The 20,011-nt window shown below is 34.6% G+C and overlaps 2 protein-coding genes across 23 annotated transcripts in view; both read right to left on the bottom strand.

Annotated features, from left to right (window-relative positions):
* Positions 1-3,000, bottom strand: part of LOC123550510 (golgin subfamily B member 1-like) — a 111,467-nt gene extending 108,467 nt beyond the window's left edge. For all 22 annotated transcript variants that reach the window (XM_053545814.1, XM_053545811.1, XM_053545810.1 and 19 more), the window contains exon 1: positions 2,682-3,000. In XM_053545814.1, coding sequence (XP_053401789.1) covers positions 2,682-2,849 — 168 coding nt within the window. In that variant the 5' untranslated portion in view covers positions 2,850-3,000. The remainder of the gene's footprint in view (positions 1-2,681) is intronic.
* A 2,873-nt stretch (positions 3,001-5,873) lies between these two features.
* On the bottom strand, positions 5,874-13,027 carry LOC123550143 (uncharacterized protein C5orf49-like). Its single transcript, XM_045338581.2, has 4 exons — positions 12,853-13,027; positions 12,456-12,608; positions 11,268-11,384; positions 5,874-6,063 (listed from the first exon to the last, which is right to left on the bottom strand). The coding sequence occupies exons 1-4, from the start codon at positions 12,940-12,942 to the stop codon at positions 5,896-5,898; spliced, it is 528 nt and encodes a 175-aa protein (XP_045194516.2). The 5' UTR covers positions 12,943-13,027; the 3' UTR covers positions 5,874-5,895.
* Positions 13,028-20,011: the final 6,984 nt, after the last annotated feature.

A 20,011-nucleotide genomic window follows, 5' to 3' on the forward strand; every position in this document is an offset into this window, starting at 1 on the left:
TGGTGACCTAGTTTTTGACCCCACATGACCCAGATTCGAACTTGACCTAAAGATCATCAAGATTAACATTCTGACTAGGTTTCATGAAGATACAGTCATGTGATGTGGCCTCTAGAGTGTTAACAAGATTTTCCTTTGATTTGACCTAGTGACCTAGTTTTTGACCCCACCTGACCCAGATTTAAACTTGACCTATAGATCATCAAGCTTAACATTCTGACCAAGTTTCATTAAGATATGGTCATAAATGTGGCCTCTACAATGTAAACTAGCTTTTCCTTTGATTTGACCTGGTGACCTAGTTTTTGATCCTACATGATCCATATTCAAAACAGACCTTGAGATAATCAAGATTAACATTCAGACCAAGTTTCATGAAGATACAGTCATAAATGTGGCCTCTACAGTGTTAACAAGCTTTTCCTTTGATTTGACCTGGTGACCTAGTTTTTGACCCCGGATGACACAATATCAAAGTCGTCCAAGGCTTTATTGAGGGTAACATTCTGACCATGTTTGATTAAGATTGGCCCCAAATTGTGAGCTCTGGAGTGTTAACAAGCTTTTCCTTTGATTTTACCCGGTTACCTAGTTTTTGACCCCAGATGACCCAGTATCAAATTTGTCCAAGATTTTATTGAGGGTAACATTCTGACCAATTTACATTAAGATTGGGCCAAAAATGTGACCTCTAGAGTGTTAACAAGCTTATCCTTTGATTTGACCTGGTGACCTAGTTTTTGACCCCAGATGACCCAATATTGAACCCGTCCAAGATTTTTTTAGGGTAACATTCTGACCAAGTTTCATTAAGATTGGGCCAAAATTGTGACCTCTAGAGTGTTAGTCAAATTGTTGACGACGCCGCTGCCGACGACGGACACAGGGCGATCACAAAAGCTCATCTTGAGCACTTTGTGCTCATGTGAGCTAAAAAGCTAAAACCCACAGAATTTCATAAAGTGAAATGTATTGATAAAGCTTCTGATAGAAAGAGGAAAAGTACATGTATATGCTACCTATACGTCAAAGTATGGGCCAAATATCTAGAAATATGAGAAAATCAATTAAATTATTTTTGAGGACTTTTAAATGCATTCATGACTGTGTTATTCTGTATTACAGGTAACATAAATAGGTTACTTTTCCATTGCACTGAAATAACATGGACAGGATTTAGATTGAAAAATGGTGATTATGGTGTCCACACAAAGATTTTCATCTATAAACAACTTGTTTTCCTGAGTAAAGAGAGTTTGATGTTGAAATGGGTACCACTGTACAAACTGTATATTCTGCCCGCCATTACAGTTGTCACATGATCAAGATACTCCTCAACTCGGAAAACAAATAGGTTGACATTGAATCTTTATATATGATGGGCTTTTTTTTGTGAACTGTCTACTTGGGCTGCGTATGGGTAGGGATGACTGATTCCTATCAATATAAGATTATCAATATTCGATACGAGATATGATATTCTTATATTCAGTAGTCAGTAAGATTCTGTTTGGTCAGATGGGTTATAGGAGAGATCGCCGTGACGTCACGCGTTAACATCTGTTTATCTGGTGGTTGGCAAAACAAATGATTTTAACACCGTTTGCGTATTGAATCAGAATTTTTAATTTTTAATAACTTTTTTGCTCATTTATGGATTTTCAAAATTCAAAAAGATTTGAAATACTAACAATCTTCATATTTTTGTATCCAAATATCTTTTTTCAATCAATAACCGTTTTAAATGACATATAATTTTAAAAGCGGCGTAGTGATTTTCACAACCTTTAGAAAAACAGTGTAAGTTAAGCGTTCATAATTAATCCATTTTATTTCGAAATAACAATTAAAAGTAATCAATAAATTGCTTGTTTTATAACCTTTCCATTGATCAAAAAATTATTTATGTAATTTGTGTTTTCATAAAGTTTAGACCGTTAGAAAAACATCACTGTTTACAAAAAACATGGACGGTCGGCTTCTGCCCACCCGATCACTGTCTTATCAGTTCTAAAAATAGAATTTGTATACAAACACGATCTCTCCTATCCTGGGTTGTCTGACCAAATGTTAGACAAGTCTTGAAACTATTTGGCCATAACTGCATTTTAGCTAAACTTATCTCTAAGATCACAGGGTTACAACACCATTATCAAGAAGACAAATTAAAACCAATCACTAAAGTAATTGTTATATTGACTATATAATGAGGCTGAAAAAATGTAACCTGACCACCAAGAACAAAACAGAAAAGACATCAGTATGATTAGTATTTTTCCGTAATTATGTAAATTAGGTCACATGTGCTCGAAGACTGGATAAAATTCCAATCAGTGCATGAATAAAAAAAAATAAATAACCAGATGAGAACAGGATTCCGTAAATCGCGCATTAAATTACATATGACACATCATATTTGTTGGCAGGTGTCTTTCAGGATAGGCAGGTGTCTTTCAAGATAGCTGTCAAAACATACTGTCTTGATCATGGCAGAATTAAACGCCTGAAATTTTTCTATATATTGATCTATGCCTAGGCTATGGCCTTTTAGTTTTAAATCTTCCATGTTTTATTGTTAAAATTATATCAGTAATTGTGAATTCGCTCATCATCTTCTTCAGAAATCGCCTCACTGTAAAAGAGTATACTTTTATAACAGTATACTTTTACGCAATACTTACTCTCAAATTGTCTTCACCATTTTTATCTGCTTCCTCAAGACGTTTTAACCTTCCTTCATACAACCCTTTAAATTCACCAAGTAAATTTTGCATATGACCACCTTCACCATTTCTCGCTAAGCCTCTACGAGCTTTGAAACGGCTTTCTTGACTTAATCTCTCCGCCATTTTATACTCAGTTCTTCTGCGATTATTCCTTCATCTTTTGTAGAGCGAAAATTTTGCAAATCATTAACACTTTCGGTAAAATCGAAATAAAACTTGAAATTCTTGAAATTTGTTGTTCTTTCTGCAGCGGAAGAGCTTCACGACCAAAGACGAATGGAAACAACATTCCGATTGGCTCTTCGAACTTAGAAGTAAATATCTTGACCAATCACAATGCTGCTACTTTCACTACGGTTTTGTTTTCATTAGATGCACATGTATGAAATCTGTCAAAAGTTTGTTTCATGTTATCTCCATTGTAGCATGTGCATATCAAAAAAGACTTTTTAATATAAGTAGTTTCGGAATATATCCAGAATTACATAAGTGAAAGTTGTTTTTGTTATTTGATATTATATTTTTTATAACAATAACTTTACAGGAATTGACATGTTTGGAAAATGGCGATTTTTGCTAATCAACAAGGGGAATAAATCAATTTCAGTTTTTAATTTGCTTTGTATGAGTTTCTTACCTTGAAATTTTAGCATACTTATGCACGTGCTATTTGGCCAGGGGTAGCAGGTTACTCTTGTGCTCAGATATAAGAGCAAAATTTTCTTTAATATATTCTGGACAAGTCTAACTCTTGATGTAAAAAATCTTAGGCATATGATTTAGTCTTGAACGTGTGATTTTTTTTTTCAGTACTCGTGGACCTATCACAACTCCCTGCAATAGATCTACTTAACATGTTCACATCTGAATTATCTAACAACTGAAAAGTCTGAAGGGGTTAAACTAGTTCTACAATTTATCAGACAACTTGTTTTTTTATCTTTCAGTCCTCTGTTTAAACGTAAAATCAGTGTGGCACTCAACTAATCTATTATCAGTAATACCAAATTATTTTGTTTATAGATCTACCGGCCTGATTATTTTTCCGCATTATCAGATGGTCGAAAGCTTTTCTGTAAATCATTCAAGACCATACCAGTAAGACTTCTCGACTTGATTATTTGTCCTGGCTGATATTGTCTAAAAGATAAAGACAAGACTTAGGCCTAGTGTCGGTTGAGTGTTATTCCCTAAAAACTATTGTATACTAAATACGATTACAGAACTTTCTAAAGATTTGGAAATAATAAATAAAGTGCTGACAGGTATTCTTTTTGTAATAAAGATGTGGCCCTAACAGTTGATATTTCGTTATCAGAAATTGACAAGAAACGAGGAAATTAAAAATAAAAGCACATTCTTTCAAAAATCTTGCAGGTATACCGTCAAGACATGTGGATTTACATACAAAGCATGTTTGTATGACTGGGGGGGGGGGGTTGGCATGAGTTTGTCTTTAACTGTACAAGTTTTGTTTTTTTTTAATTGGTCCCCTTTTATACTTTTATAATCGAAACCATGCTTGTAAACGGTTTAGCAGTTTTCTTTACCAGAAATATACTGGGTTTCTAGGTAGAACGTCTGTTTAGTGACATCGCTATGACTACCAGAGTAAAAGAAATTTTAGAAAAAGGCTTAACTTATTTTGTATGTATAGGCATGCCACTTCCTACTATGTTAGCCATGTGAACCCTTTAACTAATAATACAACGTTGGGGGTTTGTCTGCCGGCACATGGAATTGACAAACACGATGACGGAAAAAGAAATCCAAGAAATGGCGTTTGTCTTATTTTCGGTACTTGTCACGGCTTGTAAAGCACTGTCAAAGTATCGCTGCCCCCAAAAGACACGAGTTTCGGCATCGTCCTTCTTCACATTTTTTTGTAGGCACGGATATCTCGTACTGAAGTACAGTTCAACTTGAGCTTTAAGCGGTTGCAAAAGCGTTGCTCTATGATTACATTTTTTCAAGCGTGTGCACTCAAATGCCTTTCATTTCGACATTTTATCCAATTTGATATGGTTTTGAAATACATTTGTACTACTGGACTGAAAAAAAGAATAATACATTCTTCCGAATAATCAAAGGTGTTTTTCTTGTCATCTCATTGTGTAATTTGTGGTCATTTTTTTTATCATATGGAACGAGTCTGCAAAAATTTGGGTAGTAAAACGGACTTGTATCATGTGTAGGTATGCAGGTAAAATACAAAACTTGTATGTATTTAAAGAAAAACCGAAGTAGCATATCCAAGGTCAGATATTTCTCATCTTTTGAAATATCAAATTAAACATAAACTTGCATCTTATACACAAGCCCCCCCCCTCCCCGCACCCCACCCCCCCTCCCCGCACCCCACCCCACCTCACGTGGAAACCATGCAGCTGAAGCTTTACGATATTCACAATTATTCAAAGAAACAGGTTCGCTTAAAAATAGGGACAGCAGATAGCTGAGCATTTCAGAGTCGCCATACAAAATGTTCGTGAAGGGTAAACACTTCGGCCATATGTCTGTGACTACTCAAAGCACTGTTATAATATTTCAGACTACTCCTCTTAACTGTTCTACTCGGGTACCCAGCCCTACTGAGATCATCCATAGTGGATAGGTAAGAAGACATGCTTTCCCACAAACTCGATCACATAATACTTCCACTTTTCGGTACAATATCAGTGCCACGGTGGATGTTGGCTTTTCGCAAGACTGATCTCTCTTACATGGCAGGCGATAGCGATTCAAAGAAAGAAAAGCATTCTCCAAACATTTGAAGAAATATGGTATGCAAAAGCTCTCGTGTAACTGTTTTGCGGTAACTCGGCAAAGTCTCGTTACCGCCTAAACATTTACCTTCGCACCAGATATTTCAGTCCTCTCCTTCAACCAGTGACATGTTCTTACAGTGTGCGTCAGGTTCTATTGTCGGTACACGTTCCAAATATTCCATTTTACTCCATCGTCTGAGAGCAGCTGCAGAATGTTCAGAGCGGTCAAAGGAATATGGCTTCGATTGAAAGATGGCCAAAACACAGTTTTTGTTTAGAAATCGTAAACGAGCGCTTTCAAACGACTAAACAAGACTGTAAAGGCTGACAATGTCGTCATTAAATAACACAAGATAATAGGAAAGACAAAAAAAACATATTAACAGGAAGTAATTATTTATTCATAATCTAAGATTATCAATTGGGGGAAGTCCAGTGCCACGCTTGTAATAGAAGTCCTTGATCACGCGATCTCTTCGCACGTGAGTACGACTAAAAGTCTCGAGAGGTTGGTTTAGTCTGCTCCCATATGTGGAAGAGGAAAGGACAGGAACCGATCGCTTTGTTTCCTGAAAATGTAAATAAGAAAAATGGTATTAATATATCAATATGTTAATGTATTGCAATTTACGACATTTGCATACAGGACATTTTTTTTTATTTCATTGCTATTTATCGGTAATTGCTAGACCTTTGGCACCAGTCGCGAGCCTTGACACTGGGCAGTAGTCACAGAACGTAACCCAAATTTACAAGAATGCGTACACGTTTGGTAATAGAAAAGATTTTGATCAATGTGATTTTGAGTCATGGCCCTTGCATTAGTCAAAACAGACAAACTAAGTTGTTAATAGCTTAGAGACAATTTCAGTGGCAATCACGATGGAACTCAGAAAGAATGAGTATTTCTGCAAGATCAATGTCAAGTTGGACATTAGACAAGATTGCAATAACAAAATATATCACAGTTATGGCACTTGGGTCAACAAGAATGCTTTTATTTATAAATATATTTTCAGAGAACATATGTAACGACTGTTGTAACGAGTTAATCCAGACAATATGACTGAACATTTTTTAAATGAGATTTATGGGGAGAAATTCCATTTTACCGTTTTTCTCCTTGCATCTGTTTGTTATGTTCTTTTCATACACGTTTTTCAGTTCAACCCAGTGTGATGTTTATTTATTTTGTGATGTTGAACAGTTAATAGAATTCTTCTTATCCAAGTTATTTTCCGTCTAATCTATTTTAATAGCTATAAAACCTAACTATGTAGTATTTAAGCGTTTAGCAAATTAGTTTATCAGCATGTACATTAATGTATTCATCTATGTTCTTTACTTTTCAAAAAGTCACCCTAATTGTTTTCATCTTATCCCTCACACATCCTCTAATTTTTCATTTAACAGATCTAACAAATGTCGTATCTTTGCATCTATTTTCTTATTTGTCTCCAGTACTTTGTATCTCTTAAAGTCTTCACTTATCTCTTAGCCTTATTTTCCGATTTGGCCTGTACGTCTCAAGGATATTGGATATGTTATTCGATTACCAATGACGGCGATTTTCAGATTCTTGCTGTCTATTTTTTTCAATCACATAAATAAACGATTAACTTGTAACCAAGCCGTCAAGTACACATACAGATACCATGGGTTCCTACCTTTTTTCTCACATATGTTATTACTCATTACTATCCATAGTTGTCCAGTATTTGTCTTGTCGTTATGTAACTCCTTGTTAGCAAGCGCTTGTATTTACAACAATGTCAACTACCCTCGTAGTAAAAATACTTTACTTAACATGGACAGACTCTACAATAACTTAATGTTCATGGAATATGTAATCAACTGTTTATTTGTCGTTACTTTTGCAACATGGATTGCATGCCACCTGCTGGTTGCTGGGGACATACATACAAATCCAGGTCCATCTTCATCCACGTCATCTTCTGACACTACTCATACAAACACATTAATACATCTGAAATCTATATCTAATCATCTTTCTTTCGTTCATTAAATGTTCAGAGCATACAGCACAAACTCGATATTCTATATGCCGAACTGTGTGACTTTGATATTCTTGCTTTCTCTGAAACATGGTTGAGTAACTCTCTCGCATCCGAAGATATAGTGTTGCATTCATTTCATAAACCTGAACGTAAAGACCGTACTGGTGATTCACATGGAGGTGTTATCTTGTATCTAAAAGAAAACATCCATTACTTTCGCAGACATGATCTTGAGATCAACCGCCTTGAATGTATATGGGTCGAAATAGTTCTTTCCAACAATAAACATACACTTTTTGGAGTTTTTTATCGTCCCCCAAGTTCATATGCATTATACAACAATCTTATAGAGGACTCCATCGGCCTAGCAACTGATACAAATGTCCCTGATGTTATAGTCACTGGTGATTTTAACTACAGTGCCCTTGGTCCAAATCCACATCGGAACATATTATCCATCACACAGCAATTTAGTCTTGAACAACTTATTGACGAACCCACACATTTTACAGAAAATTCTTCGTCCTTACTAGAACTTATTTTCGTTTCAAATAGCAGTAACGTTCTTCTCACAGGCGTAGGTGAACATTTCCTGGAACAGGAACAGCGTTATCACACTCCTATCTATGCTCTTCTCAAATTTCACAAACCCAAACAAAAGTGTTTCGATCGACTAGTCTGGGAATATGATCGAGGTGATTACGACAGCATGCGAGAAGAACTACACACTTTTGACTGGAATAGCTGTTCTGATCAGGATATAAACAAATATGCTTCTAATATAACTAGCCAAATTACTTCCATTGCAAAAAATGATATTCCAAACAAGAATATCAAAGTTAGACCCGGTGACGTTCCTTGGACGAATAACGAGATAAGGAAATATATACGCAAGCGTAAGAGAACTTATAGAAAAGCAAGAAAAACAAATTCCCATACCAATGGCAGAAATTTAGACGACTCCGTAATGAAACTGTCTTGCTGATTCGTGATGCTAAATCAAACTACTTCACAAAACTTTCAGACAAACTTAAAAATGGCTCTTTTTCTTCCAAAGATTGGTGGAATGTTTTAAAATCTTTTATTTCCAAATCCACCGACAACACTATTCCCTCACTGTACAATTCCAATACGCATCAAACCACTTTCTCTGACTTTGATAAAGCTAACCTCCTCAACGAGTACTTTCAGAAGCAGACATATATTGATGATGGAAACCGAGACGTCCCAGACCTATATCCTTCAAACCAAGTCTTAAGGAACATCCATCTTTATCCAACAGAAACAGAAGATATTTTAAAGTCCTTAAAAGTTAATAAGGCCGCAGGTCCTGACGGAATAAGCAACAGAATTCTTTTTGAAGCTTCTCACGAACTATCTTTCCCTCTTTGTGATCTCTTCAATGCCTCATTACAACTCTCTATTGTGCCGAAAGAAGCTCACGTTAGCGCAATCTACAAGAAAGGTGATGCCACTCTTCCTGGTAATTACCGCCCAATCTCCCTCTTAAATACCATTGAAAAAGTTTTTAAACGTCTTATTTTCAAGCATGTTTTCAACCACCTTCATGATTCTCGTTTTTTTACTCCAGTGCAATCTGGTTTCATTCCAGGTGACTCAACAGTCAACCAACTTGTTTTCATATATGACACTCTCTGCAAAGCCCTCGATAACGGTCTTGAGGTACGTGTGGTGTTCTTCGATATCAGCAAAGCCTTTGACAAAGTCTGGCACAGAGGACTACTTTGTAAACTTAAACATGCTGGAATTACAGGTCCCCTCCTTAATTGGTTTGAAAATTATCTTTCTAACAGACGTCAACGAGTTGTCCTTACTGGAGTTAAATCAAACTGGGCTTATGTAAAAGCTGGCGTTCCCCAAGGATCAATCCTTGGTCCCTTACTTTTCCTTATCTTCATAAATGATATTGTTGATGAAATAAGATCATGTGTTAACCTTTTTGCTGACGACACAAGTCTCTACGTTATAGTTGAACAACCAGATACAGCGGCAGGTCTTCTTCAGTCTGACATTCAAACAATATCTTCGTGGGCAGATAAATGGCTCGTCACATTTAATCCTTCCAAATCCGAAACTTTGTTGGTATCAAGAAAACGAAATGGTCAACCACACCCTCCTCTTCAAATGTATAATCAATACATACCCGAAGTAACTGTCCACAAACATCTGGGTGTATTCTTGTCAAGTGATTGCTCCTGGAATCCTCAAATCAACTACATCTTAGAAAAAGCGTGGAAGAGGGTTAACATTATGCGCAAATTGAAATTCTCGCTTGATCGCAGATCCCTTGAAATTGTATATCTCTCTTTCATAAGACCTTTACTTGAATATGCTGATGTGGTGTGGAGCAATTGTACCAAATATGAACTGGACCAACTTGATAAAATTCAAAATGAATGTGCACGCATTGCATCTGGTGCGACTAAGCTCATCTCAATAGAAAATCTACAAAGAGAAATACATTGGGAAACTCTCTCAGAAAGACGCTATAAACACAGACTCATCTTGTTCTTCAAAATGAAGTCGAATTTGACCCCCACATATCTGTCTTCTCTCGTTCCTGTCTCAGGTGATACACGCTACAATTTAAGAAACCCAGACAACATCCACGGTATACCCGCAAGAACAACACTTTATTTCAATTCATTTTTGCCTTCAACTATACGTGACTGGAACCTGCTTAACCCTGATACTCGCAACTCCCAAACACTGTCTTCATTTAAACGAAACTTAAAAAAGCGACGTACACCACTGTACTATTACGCTGGGGACAGGAAGTCTCAGGTTCTCCATACACGTCTCGTACTGAATTATCACTTGTTCCTTAGAAATATTTCTCCTACACCATTATGCCAATGTGGCAATATTGAAACTAATCATCACTTTTTCTTTGAATGTACACTTTACAATGATTGCCGGACCGATTTTCTTAATAATCTGCGGAATTTTGATATTGACTTGGATACTGTTCTTTTTGGAAACCCATCCCTTTCTGTTCAGGATAACATGACTATATTCTTCTACGTACAGTCCTTCATATCGGACAGCAAGAGATTCTTATAAGACAAATGACCCCTTTCTTTAAGACAGACTTCAACACTTCTATCTTTATATTTATAGTAAGACTATCACGCAATAGATATCATTTCATTATTATTACTTCACTTTATAATAAACTCTATCTTCTTTTACTAACCCTTTTTCGTTATTATTTTTCTTTAACAAAAATACTGAACTGACAATCTTTGTACATTTGTTTTCAGATAACATAACGACAACATTTTTTTTTCTTTCAAGTCCCATTTTAGTTACAAATTTATAGTATGTCTACAAGTTAATTGTCCGCGAAGGAGAAGAATTCTATAAGACTAGTCTTCCATTCTTATCCTTTCCTAAGTTACAATATTCACTGTATGACTATGTATCAATGTATATGTTAACTATTTGGGAATAAATATGTTTAAACAGTAACGACTGTTCAGTATTGACCACACAGTACATAATAATACGACAAGAAACGCGGGTATAAGCATAATGAAGGCGTCATAAAGTCGAAACAAGTTTCCATTCCGCGTTTGCGTAAGAATTCGATCTTTGGCAATATGCATTACTTATTTTAATTTGCATTTGTCATTTAGCATTAAGTATTTGATATTTGGCATTTGGTAAGTGTCATGTCGCACCGGCCTTCCATACTTTACACTTCTTTATAAAATAATCCAGCAGCTGTATACCTCATCATGAATAGAGCAGCCGATCAAATGCACACTTTTTCTGTCATCTCTATGTATCTTGGCATCGTATCCGGTCTTGGAACAGAAAAATCTCTCATACGGGCTCAACACATCGGCCTGCAGTAAAAGAAATACAGGTACAATAAAAGAATGGTAAAATGCCAAAAAGGTAGTCTTCTTCTCTTCTTCTGTTGGTACTTAAAATATGATTTACCGTTTGGCTGCATGCATTCTTACAGGTGGGTAAACAGACAAAAGCAACAGCAACAAATAAGCAGACGAAAGTGTCCATCTGAACAAAATTACTTTTAAAAATGTACACAATAATACCTGATATACAAAAAGGAAAAAATAGTGTCAGGTGCGTTTTATTTAGTTACGTAACTCGAATTTTCGACTTATTATCCAGAAATTTCGACTAACGTTACTCGAAATTTCGACTTACTAACTCGAAATTACTATCCAAAAATTTCGATTTACATAACTCGAAAGGTCGAGTTACTAAGTCGAAATTTCGAGTTAGTATCTCGAAGTTTCGAGTTAATAAATAAAACGCACCTGGCACTAATGCTTTGCCGTAGTTTTCCGAATCAAAAAAGAAAAAAAACGAGGCAGTGGTTGGGTATAAAGTTTGATCGCTCAAAAGTCAATGAAAAGCTTTTTATTCTGCAATATGCAATGTATACAATTCAGGAAAAATGACGACTGTATAATAATAACAATAATAAGGAAGTCATCAAGCTAGCTTTCAGCTGGTCGGTATTTGTAGCTAGGTACTCTACCGTGCATAAACTAATGCGTAGAGGGACACCTGGGCCCAGTTGTTCGAAACTTTAACAGTTGATTAAGCTAACAGTCGATTAACTTTTAGAGTAATATTTTAACATTTTAGAAAACTTAGAAAAACAAATGTGTGACTTAAGGATTATGAACAATAAAACATCTTTACAGTAAAACTAAAACATTGTACTAGTGTTTCCAAACAAGACAAGTATTTTGAATCAAAATTTAAACAAGCGATTAGTGTAACAGTCTGTTAAAGTTTCGAACAACTGGTCCCAGGTGTCTTTCTCAACCGACATATGACCTGTAATTGTATCGCCTAACAACAACAAAAAAAGAAACTTTGTAAAATGTTCAATGCAGACGACATATAGTAATTACATGTATGTAGGAAATTAAACCCACCACAGTATTTCTAGTCCTCTTCCCGTACCAGTTATATTTGCGCCCTGCAATCAGTTGATCGAGTTCATGGCGACTCCAGCTTTTAATTCCTTGGAAAACTCCCGTTTCTTCTCCAACATTGACAATATGCTTGTCAGAAATGTCGGTTGTTCGCTAAAAGTAAATACAACAAAACCATTAAATTGCATAGTTACTATGCAATTTATTATAAATAGATACAATTTTTGGGCGGGGATAAACAAAATTTACTATGAAAGTAGTTCTACAAGAACAGCAAAAAACATTGAATAATTCAAAGAAAATTTAAACACATATTTACGTATTAAGTGATTCTTTGTATACCTGTAGGCAGACTTGCTTGAAAGGGCAGATCTAGATCTATATCAAAAGAACTTACCCAATATATATTTTTCAAAAGTCCAACTTCCTCTTGTGGATTAAGGACCACTGTCCCATAACATGACATTTTCTTTCCTTCTTCTTCCATTTTGTTCGTTGGTAAAATTAAAACTTAAACACTTTTCATCTTCAGTAAGTTTACTACTTTTTCGTCGATGCTGCCTTGGATTTGACGTTAGTTACAACGTCAGCGTTTACGTTGTTTATTGATACGTCATTGCTTTTTACACGTCTAGAGCGTAACACTCGATAGAGACGTTGATATTAATAAAAAATTACATTGTAGTTATTCAACCTATTTTTCTCTTGGCCATAAACTAATAATGCAAGGTTGTATGCGTTGTTTTATTTTAGTTGCAAATTCTATTTAGATGACTTTACTTATCAGAATTTTATGCAAAATGTACATTCAGGCCCTAGATTCAAACATATTGTCTTTCATAGCAGTCAAAATGTGCAATTCCCAGTTTTTGAAACCGGAAGTCATCGAACAGTTAAAACATTCACTTCCAAAAAATACACGTTTTTGATACATGTATAATATGATAATAACCAGATCTGTCTTGAGTTCTTGAGTTCGAGATATTGTAATCGAGACAGTTTACCTGGAGTAAAGCGTTACAAACGCTTTTCGAGTGTAAAAATAAAAGCAGCAAATTCTCATGTATTTCGATAACATATAGTTTGTCAGTAATTAAGCTTCAAAGCCTTCTTAAGAAATATAGCACTTACTTCCAGATATCTAAAAAAAAATATTTTTGGCCGGGTTTTCGAAGAAAATTCCGGCTTGTAGATTAGGCCTATCCGTGCGCGGGTGGGGGCGGGCGGACGGATATGTGTACATGACCCCTATTGATTTCATGGTCTCTGGGTCAAAGGGTCACCGTGACCTGAACATCTGAAAATCGTTTCTGCATGATATCTGGACAAGTATTTCACTTAAGACCTTGAAACTTCATAGGTATGTTGGTCTTGATGTGTACATGAAGTCTATCGATTTCAGGGTCAAAGATCAAGGTCACATGGACCTGAACATGTTAACCTTTTTGTTCACTCAATATCTGGACAAGTACTTCACCTAGGACCTTGAATCTTCATAAGTATGTTGGTCTTGATGTGTACATGACCCCTATCGATTTCAGGGTCACTGAGTCAACGGTCAAGGCCTCAGGGACCTGAACACTGAAGATGGTCTCCTCTCAATATCTGGACAAGTATTTCACCTAGGACCTTGAAACTTCATAGATATATTAGTCTTAATGTGTATATGACCCCAATTTATTTCAGGGTCACTGGATTGAATGCCAATGTCATAGGGACCTGAACATGTAAACCTTTTTGTTCACTCAATATCTGGACAAGTATTTCATCTAGGACCTTGAAACTTCATAGGTATGTTGGTCTTAATGTGTACATGACCCCTATTGATTTCGACGTCACTGTATCAAAGGTCAAGGTCACAGGGATCTGAACATTGAAAATGGTTTCCGCACAATATCTGAACAAGTATTTCACCTAGGACCTTGAAACTTCATAGGTATGTTGGTCTTGGTGTGTACCTGACCCCCACTGATTTCAGGGTCAAATGTCAAGGTCATAGGGATATAAACATTGAAAATATTGTTTTTATTTACATAAATTTATTTCTTTAATTTCAGTTTCTACCTGTCCATTTCTTTTTCCCTTTTTCCTTCAATACTGCTTATTAATTTGGGGGTTATTTCTTGTATGCCATTATTAGAACTTTAACTCATTATCACCTAATTCGGAAAACCTGACCAAAACGCCGTCAGGCGTTAGCTACTTGTTTTTGTTGTCGAACGATTTGGAGGCCAGTCCCTTTTAAGTTGATAGCAAGAAAGCTATTGGATTACTCTGCCTGGTCCTGATACAAACTAGAAAATACTTCGGTTATTTTTATATATCGAATTATTATACATCATTGTATATATAATTATATCCAAGCCACGCCTTTTCGAAAACTCTTTTTATTACATTTCTGACTTCGGCTTATAAGTCATAAACACTGACACACTTGCCTCAACTCCATCTGATGAAAGACGCCACAAGGATAACCATTTGCATATGAAATAGTTATATGGAATCCTATATTATAATTATGTAACGAAAATTGATATATAATTATATATATATGCACAAGAGGAAGCTATGAATTTAAGAATAAAGTTTTGAAATCTAATACACTTGCAAGACGGTCTTTGTTTGAGGTTTCTTTACATTTTTCTCTTTACAATTCAACCACACGCGTTCAAAATGTACATGTAAATCCAGAAACAGAACTTTTATTGCTGGCGCTTATGGTTTACTGTGCACATACGCGAGCACGGTGAAGTATGACGACGGTACAGGTACAAGCATAAAATTACTTCCCTAAAAAAAAACAAAAACAATACAACATGATACAAATGGCATGCGCTTTCTTCTGAATATGTATGAAGTTTAAATAATACGGGTCAAGAAAAATCCGAGGATGCATGTATTGAAATAACAGACTCATGCAGTCATTTAGTACATAATATAACTGCACACACACATATATATATATATATCGTGTTTTCGCATCGTCGACCTCAGGGCCAAATTACGATATTACGAGGTGAAAGTGCGATCTTAAAATTTTCGTAATATTGCTCTTCGGCCGAAGGGATGATGTCGCGAAATAACGATGCAAAAATGCGATATTAACATCAAACTACAGTATCGTACTTTCATAATATCGCCCTTAAATGCGATAATACGATACAAAAAAGCGAAAACACTATATATCTCATATCGTATCAAACCGACGTCGCATTGTATCTTCGCATTTGAGGAGAAAGAAAAGATTGTCCTAACGGAACACCGTAGCTACGTGTATAAATACGTGAACGTCATGCACGGTGAAGAGAGAAATCACAACACTTAAATGGCTATTACGTAAAATTTTAGTATCACCTCAATGTATGTACTGGTGTCATGCAAGAAGAAATAGCCTTCGTTCCACTCAATGAAATTTAAGACAAGACAAGACAAGACAATTTTATTGCAACTCATTTAGGCTTAAAAGCCCATCATGACATAAATGTTACATAATACAAGACATACAGCAAACAGTGGTGTACATCACGATATAAAAGTTACTATAAAGAGTTATATAACATGTAGACGAACGACAGAAAAGAAAAAGTCACAACCATAAAACACACAAACAAAACAAAAGCGGAGAAGGCCATCTTTGACAAGTTTACAAGAGTTGTACAACTTGACATAGATCTATTTAAATCAACAAACAGAAGCAAAATTAATGCTTAGATAAGTAGTTTCAAAACAGAAGCAATTAACCAAATAGATACTATATATATGGGCCGTTTAACAATACATTTAAATACAACATATATAGAACAATCAGTTCAATCACAGCCTTGTCGAAACGAAATACAAGACCTGAGAAAACACACACATTTAACTACAACCATAATATAAAACATATTAATATAGAGTATTACAGAGTAGACTGTCTAAGTTTAAATGCATTAAATATAAATATTCCTAAATTTTGTATTATTTTCTTATTTTCGGAGTTCAAAAGTTCTATAAATTTAAACATATTTGGTCTAATCCAGTATTTTCTTGGTATATATTGTTTTCTTAAATCATTATACAAATCACATTCTATTATAAAATGGTATTCATCTTCTAATTTTTGACAAATAATACATTTCCTTTCATCTAATGGAGTGCTAACTGGTCTTACCCATCTTCCAGCTTCTACTTGTAATTTATGAGAAGATACCCTTAAACGTGTAACAGATATACAAAATTTATTTACATTAAAATATTCAAGATACGGCTGAAATCTAAAAATTGAAATTCTCTTATACAATAAAGCTCTCGAAGAATTATTTATTCTTGAATTCCAATTTTGTATAAATTGATCATTTAATCTTTGTTTAACCATATATAAAAACATATCGACATTACCTACACCTTGATATATCCAAGCATCTACAAAACCCAGCGAACAAAGTAAATCTTTAAGAAAAGAGCACCAGTTATGTCTACCATGATTTTCAAAGTCGTTTTTCAACAATGTGTATGTAATAAAAACATATTTATTATGACCAAGTTGTAATATTTTTAACCAATATTTTACTATATTATATTATACATGTGAATTGTTCTGTAAGATACTCGACCCAATTCGCCATATATGAAGTCATTCTGAGTTACCTTTTTAACTCCTAAAAGTTTCTTGCAAAATTGCATGTGCACCCTCTCGACGGATAAATCATTTACAAAACCCCAAACTTCGCTGCAATAGTTTAAAATAGGTGACACAAGCTTATCAAATAATTCCAATTTATGTTTTGGTGATATATAAGTAAACTTATACAAATATTTATTTAATTTGAATATTGCTTTTTGTGCTTGGCCTGCTAAAGTATTTTGGGCTGAACTCAGTGACCCTCCACAGGTAAATACTATACCTAAGTAACAAAATTTATTGACAATTTCAATCCTAAAACCATCATATAGAAATTCTATGTTTCTTGGAATACTACCTCCTTTTTTAAAAATCATTACTTTTGTTTTTGTAACATTTACCTTAAGTTTCCAAAGCATGCAATAATTATGTAGCAGATTAATATTATTTTGTAATTCTTCAGCAGAATTTGCAAATATAACTATATCGTCTGCATACAACAATAAAAATACTTTAAACATATTAACATCTATTCCAGCTGCATCACTATTGATAAATACATCTTCCAAATCATTGATAAATATTGTGAATAAAAAGGGAGATAAACACTCCCCCTGTCTGACCCCTAACATACAAGAGTACTCTTCGCTTAAGGTATTACAATATTTAACTCTAGACTTAACTGATTCATAAATTGATTTTACAATATCTAAAATGTTACCTCGCAGTCCTAATTTTATTAATTTATACCATAGATTATCTCTTACCACATAATCAAAAGCCTTCGTGTAATCAACAAATAAAGTATACAGTTGCTTCCCTTGATTCAAAAAATGCGATATTAAACCATTTAATACAAATACATTGTCAACAGTACTCATTTTTGACCTGAACCCCGCTTGGGCCTCAACATATACACTGTAATTCTCAGCCCATGATTTTAACCTATTATTTATTATACGGGTGAATAGTTTACCTATACAGCTTAATAAAGTAATGCCACGATAATTTTCAACATTATTTATGCTTCCTTTTTTGTGTAACGGAATAACGTAACCTTCTGACCATCGCTCAGGAAAATAACCTATTTCAAATATTTTATTGAACAAAGAAAACAAAACAGGCACTATAGTATGTTTACCGTTTATAAAAAATTCATTAATAAGTAGATCAGGACCGGCAGATCTGTATTTTTCAATTCTTTAATCGCAGTATTTATCTCATCTATGCTTATTTGACAATTTAATTCTTGAAACATTATTTTAAATTCTTCGTGTTCATAACGGTTAACAAAATTCAAAATGTCTTCATCCGGAATGAAAAATCTGTCTTGCGGGTTATTTACCGCTTTAAAATACAGTTCAAAAGTAGATAAGGGAATATTTGATTGTTTAACACCACTGGATTCCTTTAACATATTCCAGTATAGACGAGCATTTTTATATCTGGCTTTCAATAGCTCACTAGTTTTTTCTTTATCAAAATTATATCTACATTTTCTTAACAAAGATTTATAATCAGATCTTGCATTCACCATATATATTCTGTTTGCATCATTTGGGCAATTCCTGTATTTATTCAGGCACTTATAAAATATTTGCTGCTTTTCATAACATTCCTCGTCATACCATGGCTGATTGAAATCACAGTTATGTACGCTAGACTCATTATCTATTTTTATTTTCTTCATAAAAGGGGAGGCAACATTACTAAAAATAATTTCTAATTTCTGTATACAATTATCAATGTCACAACTTGAACTACTTGACAAAATATCATTAGATAATATGTTGAAGGATTCTGTATTCTCATCATTCGACAATAATTCAATGTACTGATCTTTTAACTCAGATTTCCATACATATTTATAACTTGGACACATAAATTCATGTTGCGTATCGCTATTTCTGCATTCATCCTCTTCCATTCTTTTGAATGAAAAAGTGACAGTCAAGAGGCAGTGATCCGAAACTATATTTGGGCAGTCGACCGAAAAATTTTGTATATTCTCAAACATACTAGATTTACATAACAAGTAGTCAACAACGCTACAACCTCTGTTATTAACAAAAGTATATTTCCCCAGATTTACATCATCACATTTTCGGCCATTTATAATTCTATAACCTGTTTGTTTGCAAAAATCAAGCAATAATCTTCCATTATTGTTAACATGTCCATGGTCCTGTGAGAATCGTTTTAAAGTAAAATCTGCGGTATAATCATCTGGTAAAATATCATTATTACCAACATTTAATGTATCATCTGTTACAAAATCTGGAAGTGTAGAAGTGCGGGCATTGAAATCGCCAAAAAGTGAATAGTAACAATTATCGTTTGAAATATTTTCAACATGTATTACCGAGTCAATCAACCGATCAAATGTATTATCCTCTACAATAGTCTGTCTACTACTATTATCTGGGATAACATAACAAAGTCCAATGAAAACATCTCTATCCAACGATAACTTATTTCCTGAAATCTTAACCCAAATAATGTCATCATGAGAAGTAAATATCAATGTATCATCTGACACTAAATTATTTTTAACGTATATAATTACACCACCTGAATTACGTGTCGCAGTGCTTTTAATATCAGATCTGTGCAAAACAAAATGTTCAAAACCATCAACCTGTAAATTTGAATACACATCTGTCCATGTTTCAGTAAATAATATAATATCATTTCTTTTAAAAACATCTTTTAAAAACACTGAATTCAGTTTATTTGTTCGTTTGCTTTGCAGGCCATTAATGTTCATGTAAGCACAACGAATAAGGACCTCCCCCGCACTGTACTATCTATCATCTCGACTACTATCCTGGTTTTCCCTGTTTCTATTTATAGAAGCTGGGGAAAACCTGTTCCTGTTCAAAGATACGCTTCGCCTATACGGACTATATGATTGTTTACGCCTAGTGCGATTCCTTGCACGTGAAACATGTGT

Source organism: Mercenaria mercenaria, chromosome 6, assembly GCF_021730395.1.
Source record: "Mercenaria mercenaria strain notata chromosome 6, MADL_Memer_1, whole genome shotgun sequence".
Taxonomy (NCBI): Eukaryota; Metazoa; Mollusca; class Bivalvia; order Venerida; family Veneridae; genus Mercenaria; species Mercenaria mercenaria.